The 9390-nt window shown below is 37.9% G+C and overlaps 1 protein-coding gene across 1 annotated transcript in view; it reads right to left on the bottom strand.

Moving 5' to 3' along the window:
* Window positions 1-7117, bottom strand: part of LOC107749915 (glutamine--fructose-6-phosphate aminotransferase [isomerizing] 2-like) — a 24317-nt gene extending 17200 nt beyond the window's left edge. The window contains exons 1-6 of the mRNA XM_016565142.1: window positions 7007-7117; window positions 5135-5242; window positions 4734-4829; window positions 4517-4642; window positions 2948-3006; window positions 481-615 (exon numbers count right to left, since the gene is read on the bottom strand). Coding sequence (XP_016420628.1) covers window positions 481-615; window positions 2948-3006; window positions 4517-4642; window positions 4734-4829; window positions 5135-5242; window positions 7007-7013 — 531 coding nt within the window. The 5' untranslated portion in view covers window positions 7014-7117. The remainder of the gene's footprint in view (window positions 1-480; window positions 616-2947; window positions 3007-4516; window positions 4643-4733; window positions 4830-5134; window positions 5243-7006) is intronic.
* Between the last annotated feature and the right edge of the window lie 2273 nt (window positions 7118-9390).

The raw sequence follows: 9390 nt of genomic DNA, 5'->3' as shown, positions 1-9390 counted from the left end.
AAAAAAAAAAAACTATCTAAACTGATAAATAACAGATTGGAGATTAAAATAATAGCAGATTTGTCTCATTTTAAATGATTAATAAAAACAGAGATGAAAAATTTACTTAAGCCAGAATTTTAATTTTACTATGGTAAAATAAATGTTCATTGATATCTTCAAAAGATTTTTGAATTTTGGCACACTTTTTTTCTATATAATGTTGATATAGTAACTAATAAATACTGTAAATTTTGTTATGCTAGCATGTGTGGAAATATTCAAACCATGTGTGTTACAACTAACCCCACGTTACTTTGTGCCCCGTGCTCCCCTATTTCTGAACTTCTTTTTCTTCTTTTTAAAAGAGCTGAAAATGACCAAGAACTGGCCTTTAACTTTCACAATCCGAGCAAGGGGTTCCCAGAGGCCTGTGAGTAAGACCACCCCCTCATCCCAAACACACACACTCACACACACGTACACACTCGTGATGCTTACCAGCTGCTTAATGACGCGCTCCACTAGGGTGGAGAAGGACACATACTCATTCTCGCGGTTGTCATACAGATACTTGATCAACTTAGGGATGACCTCGGTGTCTGTTTCCGACTCGAACTCATAGCCTTTGGAAACCTATCAATGGGTTGGGATGGAAAAGCCATGGTTACAGACACAAGCAGCAGGAAAACAAAACATGTTTTTCGTTTGTGGAAAAAGTAATCAGAGATAAATGAAAGTGAAAGAGAGAGAAAGTGGAATACTAAACATAATAGCTTTGAACGGTTTCTTTGCTTTGAATCATCATTACATCAAAACTAAATTCCACTCTAATTCCATTCATGTTTCTGTTTGTTAATTAATATAAATTGACTATATTTAAGTTTTTAATACATGTTCCTTGCCTTCATTTGACAATGACGGAAATGACTTTCCTTTTCTGCTAATGTCAATTAGGCTGTTTAGGCTACTAGATAATGTTAACCAGTAACCAAACATCTCTTTAAAGGTGGGGTAAGTGATTTCTGGTAGCCAATGTTGACATTTGAAATCACCAAAACAAACACGCCCCTACCCCAAAAGGGTCTCGCCCCTATTTTGATAGCTCTGCCCCACACATACGTACGCAACCCAGGCAACGATTAGTTCTGTGAAACAAAGCAAAACCAATGTTACACCGTGTCTACACCGGACACGAGTGGCGCGGCGCGACAAAATTCTATGGAACTCATTTTAATCAGTGATGCCGTCTACACCATAGATATATATATACATATCTATGGTCTACACTGCGGCACAACACGACACGACAAATCCCCGACAGAAAACTGCTGCTGCGTTCTATTCATGACGTATTGACACAAATTTCAAATGATTTTCAACGGTCGCTTTGTCACGTCCAGTGTACTAGACCGACTTTAGCTGTTGCGGCGCAGACACGGTGTTACTCACTCACCTATCGAGAAGAAACAACACAACCTCAGTGTCCGATCGCAGGCCTTCCGCTCCTTGAGGTCTCTCCAGACCTGGAAAGCTGATCCGATATTTACACGGGTCCTACTTCTTGCCTTAAGCCTTCTTTTGTTCCACAGACGTTTTCCTCTTTTGTTTTTTATCCGCCATCTCTATCTTTCTGTTGCTCGGCTCGCTAATGTCCGTCCTGTGCACTAAACGCTCTCTTCTCCACATCATGAGTAGACACGCCCCTTACTGGTAATTGGCTACAAGTTTGTTTTGCTAGTCTGCCCGAATTTTTTTTCTAAAGTGTTTTTGAAAAATCACTTACCCCACCTTTAAGGCATTGTTTTAGCAAACTCGCATTTGTTCTGGTTCCATTCAGTGGGTACAGAAAAGAATCAACCCCTTTTCAAATAATCACATTTTGTTGCTTTGCAGCCTGAAATGAAGATAGACAGTTTTTGTTTTATCCAGCTGTTTTTACTCTTATAACATGCAAGTGAAAGATATAACACCAACATGTCAGAAAAAAATTAAAAACCAGAATCACTGAGTTGGGAAAAGGATCACCCCCTCCTAAAAATAAACTCAATCAGCTAGTCACCTTCTCAATGGCACACAAAAGCCATTTGACTTTCAACTGTGATCAGCTGTGGTCATTTTGATTAGCTCAGCATGAAAAGAGCTTTCCTGGAGCATTTCAGTCCTTGGTAGTGCAACTGAAGCAAACAATCAACTATGGATGGCAAGGCACTGTCAAAAGGGATAAAGTTGTGGACAGGCACAAGTCAGGAGATAGATACAAAAAAAAATTCAAAGACTTTATCAATGCCTAGAACCACAGTGAAGTCTATTATTAAGAAGTGGAAGGTATTTGGTACAACACAGACCCTCCCTGGATCAGCACGTTGCTCCAAACTGAAAGAAAGAGCCAGGAGGAAACTGGTCAGAGAGGCTACCAAGAGGCCTACAGCAGCTCTGAAGCAGCTGCAAGAATTTATGACAGAGTGTTCATCGTGTGCATGTGACAACAATATCACAAATTCTCCACAATTGTGGCTTGTATGGCACCTTGAAGATTCTGAGGCAGATGAGACTAAAATTGAATTATTTGTCCTCCGCACCAAACGAAATGTCTGGCGGAAGTCCAATACAGCTCACCATCCAAATAACAGCATTCCTACAGTAAAGCATGGAGGTGGTAATGTCCTGTTATGGGGGTGTTTCTCTGCAGCAGGGACTGAAGCACTTGTCAGGATAGAAGGAAAAATGGATGGGGCAAAATACCATCAAATTCTTGAGGAAAATCCGCTGCCCTCTGCTCTGCCAGAAAGTTGTCAACGGAAAGAAGGTTTACCTTCCAACATGACAATGACCCAAAGCACACAGCAAAACTGATTATTTTCTATACCCGCTGTATGTAGCACCTGCTTTTCACAGTCTAATCAATAAAGTAAAATAGATGGCATGGCAAGGGTTCTAGTAAAGAGGTCATTAAAATACTACTTACCAGGTACTTTCTCAGCTCCTTGTAATTTGTGATGATCCCATTGTGGATGACAACAAATTCTGGAGAGAAACAAAGAGATGGATGAATATATTCAAAATTATTTCATTAATTTCAAAATGAGTAAGAACTTGAGTGAAAACACGAAAGTAAAAATACAAATTATACAAGGGTCTCCAATCCCATCCCTAGAGGGCCACCTTCCTGAAAAGGAAGGAAGCTCTAACCCAGTGATGGGCAAACTTGGCCCTTCCAGGCCACTTTCCTGCAGAGATTTGATCCAACCCTGATATGACTCACCTGTTTGTAGCCTTCTAGTAGTCTTGAAGACAATGATTAGCTGGTTCAGGTGTGTTTGATTAGGGTTGGAGCTAACCGACAATGATTAGCTGGTTCAGGTGTGTTTGTTTAGGGTTGGAGCTAACCTCTGAAGGAAAGTGGCCTGGAAGGGCCAAGTTTGCCCACCCCTGCTCTAACCTATCTCAACCTGACAATCCTGAATTCCTTGATTAGCTGGTTTAGGTGTGTTTGATTGTAATGTAAAAAAAAAAAAATGTAACTGTCAAACTCTGCAAGAATGTCCTCCACTTAAATCATCACAAATAAAATTAGAAAGGTGTCTAAAACGAGAAAGCATTCTTATACACATGTACTAAATTGTAACAGCAGCAGGTTGGGTCGCATTTCACTTTATGACTTTCTCGACTGCAAAACTTGCTGTCTGTCATATCCAACATATGTCATAGTTGATACACATCAATACTGACACTTTTACAAGCCGTTCACGGATGTAGGCCTACATGCTTTCTGTTTCAAAGTGAAACAAACTTGAAGAATGTCTGTTTGACAAACTGTTCGTGATCTTTGTGCAGTGTAGTAATTTTATATCGATGCTATTGTTCAAAACTGTTTGTCCTCATTGAAACCACAATACTGGTAAAAAAAAAAAGTTTAGACACACCCACATTTTTATCATGATCTTAAAGACCTACAGGCTTATAATTTAATATGACACAATAGTGTAATCCTATATCAGTTTATATCCAGACTGTTCAGAGCTTTGGGTAAAGGGATGCGGCTTATAAAAAAAAATGGATTTGTTTTATGCTGGTTTGTACAGATGTTCTTTGGATCATTCTCAAATCCAGCTAGATAACATAAACATAAGGTCAAATATAAATGAAAAAAATATAAAATTCGAACTACACTGAATTTTGCCTGTAATATTGTTTCTTTCTAGTGTCCTTTATGGTTTACAGGAGAAAGCTGATCCGGAATCAGTAGCACACCAAACTGTGTGGCGAGAGGAACCTCCTGCTTCTCTGATTCTACCCTCTACTTTAGGTGTTTATTTTCAGAGGTGAACTTTCACATCTTAACCATCATTCACAGCATTATGGCCTTTGCTAGCCTTTCATTTACAAACACAATCTCATGGCTTTAAAGCCTGTGTCGGCTACCCAGTCCTGTGTTTTCTGGATAAAGAGCTCATAAACTGACGGCAACCCAAGCTGGTTTACTAATGACTGGGTTTAAAGCAGATGACCATCATAAGGTCGCTTTATGTTTTACCATTGTTCTTGTCAGATCGGTGAGGGTGGCTGTTGACTGGACTGGGCTCTCCATGCGTGGCCCAGCGAGTGTGTGCAATGCCAAAGTGTGTGTCCAGTTCTGCCTCGAAATCGATGCCGTTGTTCTCTGATAATACAAACAGGGAAAAATCTGAGAAAAATAATAATTAAAGAAACACTTTAAAGAAAATGATTGATAATAACGCGGGATAACATACTGTAGATCTCTTCATCAAGAGCTTTCACCTTCCCTGTCTTCTTATAGAGGCTGATACTAGCAGCATGATCTTTCCCTGAGCCATCTACTGCAACACCTGGCCAAAAACATACACAATTTTCACCATCATATACAGTCACTCACTCTCTTTATGTCTATTTCAAACACTTGATAAATAGGATGAGGGCTGAGCATGCAAAAAACGAGATTAAGAGCACAATAATCCCCTTCACACAAGTATCGACTGACTGCTACAGCTACATCAGTGGAAGAACTGACACTCCAGGCCCTCTGTGCTGCCAAAATCCAAGAAACGAGGCCACTGTTCACGTCTTGAGCCGTATCTGTTACCTGCGGAACACAGTGACATTACCCTCACAGAGGTGGGAGTGGCAGTCTTACCTGCAGAGTCATAACCCCTGTATTCCAGCCTTTGAAGTCCCTTTATGAGGGTCTGAAAGATATCCCTCCTCGTCCGTGGCACTCTGTAATTCAGGTAGGCGAAAATTCCTGCCGGGTACAAGGTAACAAGACTTGGAGAGTGTAGAATAGCTTACTAATCGTGTATGAAGACACATGCTGCTAAGACATTTTAAAGCTCCCAAAAAATAAGTTTTATAGACTGAATGACAAAAACTTTAAGCATATCAATCATATTAAGACATTAAATACGATATTAACAGAGTGATGGATTCGGACGAACCACTTAGGCTAACTAAAAGAAGCTTGTTGGCAAATAGACAACTGGAAAACATAGACAGACAGACTACTAGATAGATAGATAGATAGATAGATGTAATTTCATAATTGATTAGTTAAAGTGTACTGCTGTGATAAACTAAAATATACTTTGTCATTTCTAATGAAACTTGTATGTCATGTATTTAAATATAAAATATTTAAATGACATACAAGTTTCATTAGTAATTTACACATATTTAATGAATACTGAACAACTCTACAGTTAAATTTAATTAACATTTGAATTACATTTCAAGTGCACATTCAATAAAATTAAGCTCGCTTCTATTTCTCAATGGACAGACAAACAGACAGACAGATAGATAGACAGATAGATAGACAGATCGATAGATAGATAGATAGATAGATAGATGTAATTTCAAAATTGATTAGTTAAAGTGTACTGCTGAATATTGACAAGCATTTATGATCAAATAAAATATACTTTGTCGTTTCTAATGAAACTTGTATGTCATGTATTTAAATATTAAATATTTAAATGACATACAAGTTTCATTAGTAATTACACATATTTAATGATGATGTTGAAAATGTTTAAAATACATTAATTTTAAATACTGAACAACTCTACAGTTACATTTAATTAACATTTGAATTACATTTTAAGTGCACATTCAATAAAATTAAGCTCGCTTCTTTTTCACAAGGGCAGACAGACAGACAGACAGACAGACAGATAGACAGATAGATAGATAGATAGATAGATAGATAGATAGATATTCTGTATTCAGAAGCAACTACTTTGCAGAAGAACAAACTTTTATTGTAAATTTAGGCTTAGTTCTTATTAATATTAATACAATAACAGTAAATACTGTAGTAATGTGCTCTTTAAAACAACTTACAAATCAGTTTTTTTCTAATATAAGACAAGTGTGGTTTCTGAGCTAACCTCAGTGTCTACTCATCTTCACAATAGTGTCCCCATCGCAATCAGAGATTACTAGATTACTTTGAGGCCAGGAGTTTATTAAAATTCCCTGAGTGCCAGACAAAGTGATAAAGTTTATTTAACAAACTTTAAATCAGCCACGTCGCCGACTGAAAGTTGTGGATCCAGATTGTATTTGGATGCGTCTTAAAACGCAGTGTGTGTGCTGCTACCTAGACAGCATTCATGTGCGTCATAAGCACATCAAACCCAAACCTAAATATCAGGCAGCATATTTAAACACTGTAGGTGCGTCCTAACGTTCGCTAGCGCCTGTGATGTTCAGAAACGCTGTCTAGGTAGGGAGCTCAGTAGGTTTTGAGACACCGCTGTCGCACTCCAAACCGGATCTGTCACAACTCCAGTGAAGGATGACCAGACCGACCAAATATTTACGCTGGCATGACATCTGACTATATATTCACGTTCACACATACACAGGGACGGATAGTTTAATACAGGCGATAACAATCTGAAGTATGATTGTTATGACAGTATGAGAATACATTTATCTAATCACAGCGATTAATTTACAGTATTCCTATTCCTGTAAAGTAATAATAATAACAAGCTGAACTTACCGCACATCGTTCAAGTGTATTCTTTCAAACTTAAGGTAGTTTAGAGGGTCTGATGGTGAAGCGGAGCGGAGCAAGTCGCAATATGATCCAAAGACTTCGAGGAGGAACTACGAACAGCCGCCTGGGTTTATAGAACCTGCTCCACCTCTGGTTACCATGACAACGTCAGCCCCGCCCACCGCTGGCTGATTGAAAGAACTGTGAGTTTCATTCTTGCTTGATACTAAGGATTCCTGTATTTGTTCATGTTTTATGTTTAGAACCCTAGTTTTCCCACATATGATATTACAGACTATTGACTGTGTAAATACGCCCAACACAGGCTGTGTGCTGTGCCACATATAGAAAATTTGTTATCCAAATTGTGCCTTTAAAATGGAGGAGCGAAGCAAAGATTTAAAAATGGATGTTTTAATAGTAACAACCTTAAGTAAGTTTATAATATATAAGTATATATAAATGGCTGAAAAATAGATGAGAACACACAGGCGAGTATTCACATCACACTTGTGATGTGCAAATGAGGACAAACCACATGCTTCTATTGTTTTTGAATAGAGCTGATTATAGATATTACAAACTTCCCATAGGCCTATAAGAAGAACTTTCCAGTGTGCCAACTAGTCTCAGTTGCCCATATACTTTATACGCTATATAGTAGAAAAAAAAAAAAAGTATGTGGCCACCACACCCATATGTGTTTGTTGAGCACTTAAAGGGATAGTTCACCCAAAAAATGAAAAGTTGATGTTTATCTGCTTACCCTCAGGGCATCCAAGATGTAGGTGACTTTGTTTCTTCAGTAGAACACATATGATGATTTTTAAATTTAACCGTTGCAGTCTATCAGTCGTATAATGCATGGCAATGGTAACAAAATCTATGAGAGTAAAAAAAAACATGCACAGACAAATCCAAATTAAACCCTGCGGCTCGTGACGACACATTGATGTCCTAAGACACGAAACGATCGGTTTGTGCCAGAAACCGAACAGTATTTATATAATTTTTTACCTCTAATACAACACTATGTCCAACTGTCTTTGGGCGCGCGCACGGCATACGGTGCGTGAGGTGTGTACGCGCTCTGGCGTAGTCAGATATGGAAGAAAGGAAAGAGAGAACAAAAAGGAAGGTGAGGCATGAAGTTGGATCTGGAGTGAGAAAAGGATCAGAGGAGCAAAATGTAGATGCTTCAATATGATGTAGAGTTCATTATAATCAATATTCTGTTAGATTTCATCAAATTTAATGTCAACACAACATGTTCTATCAGCTGTTTAGAATTTTATGCAAAAACATATAGCCTCAAAAACTAGGCTATATGTTTTGTGGTTTGTTTAAAAGTGTGTTAAATATGTTTGTTTAATAATGTCTTTAATATCCATACAAAATAAAATGTGAAAGATTATGTGTATCTTTATTCAGATACATTTACACTGACTGTGCCTCAGATGCAGTCAACAGGAGCTGTCTGTAAAGGTGTGAACCAAATGGTCCATGCAGTTATTTAACAAAGGAACAGCATTCCTCAGGCACTTCTTGTAGATTGCAGGATCTCCAGCGGGAGGTCCTAACAGTATCTATCGTTTCTGTCTGCAAGTATAAAGTTCTCACAGACAGAACTTTGGGAGAAGCTCAGATTCTTATAAGGGTTAAGATTCTTGAAGGCCGACACGCTAACATCGCTGCTGAAGAATCGTGCTATACTACCTTCAATAAATTCTTCTCCCCACAAGAGCTCTGGTCAAGCTTACTTATTTTATGTATGTATTATGTTTTTAATGCTAAAATGGTCATTTCCCTGCATAATTCGGTGTATTACGTTTCATATCTTTTTTATATTTGCTATAAAATGGGTAGGTTTAGGTTTGGGGTAGGTTAAGGGGTCTAAAAATCAAAATCGTTTATCGATCAAATGCTTTAAAATGCATTGATACAAATATCTTAATGATATTAAAGTAGACTGCAACGGTTGGACTTAAAAATCATCATATGTGTTCTACTGAAGAAACAAAGTCACCTACATCTTGGATGCCCTGGGGGTAAGCAGATAAACATCAAATTTACATTTTTGGGTGAACTATCCCTTTAATTTCAAAACCACTGCCATTAATGGCGAGATGATTCTCCTTAAGAGTTTATGTGAAGAATTTCAATTCAATTCAAGTTTATTATAGCGCTTTTAACGATACAAATCGTTGCAAAGCAACTTTACAGAAAATTAAGTTTCTACAATATTTAGTAGTAGCTTATAAGTGGTGACTGTCAGTTTATGTACATATGGCAGAAATGTATGGAAAAATCAATTAAAGACGTAATCAAACAGACGATGAACACTATTAACAGCAATTATTATATGATGCAATCAAACTTATAGCAAA

Source organism: Sinocyclocheilus rhinocerous, unplaced genomic scaffold (assembly GCF_001515625.1).
Source record: "Sinocyclocheilus rhinocerous isolate Xijiao unplaced genomic scaffold, SAMN03320098_v1.1 scaffold320, whole genome shotgun sequence".
NCBI classification, from domain to species: domain Eukaryota; kingdom Metazoa; phylum Chordata; class Actinopteri; order Cypriniformes; family Cyprinidae; genus Sinocyclocheilus; species Sinocyclocheilus rhinocerous.
Note: the sequence above shows the minus strand (reverse complement) of the source record. Positions and strands in the feature narration are given on the sequence as shown.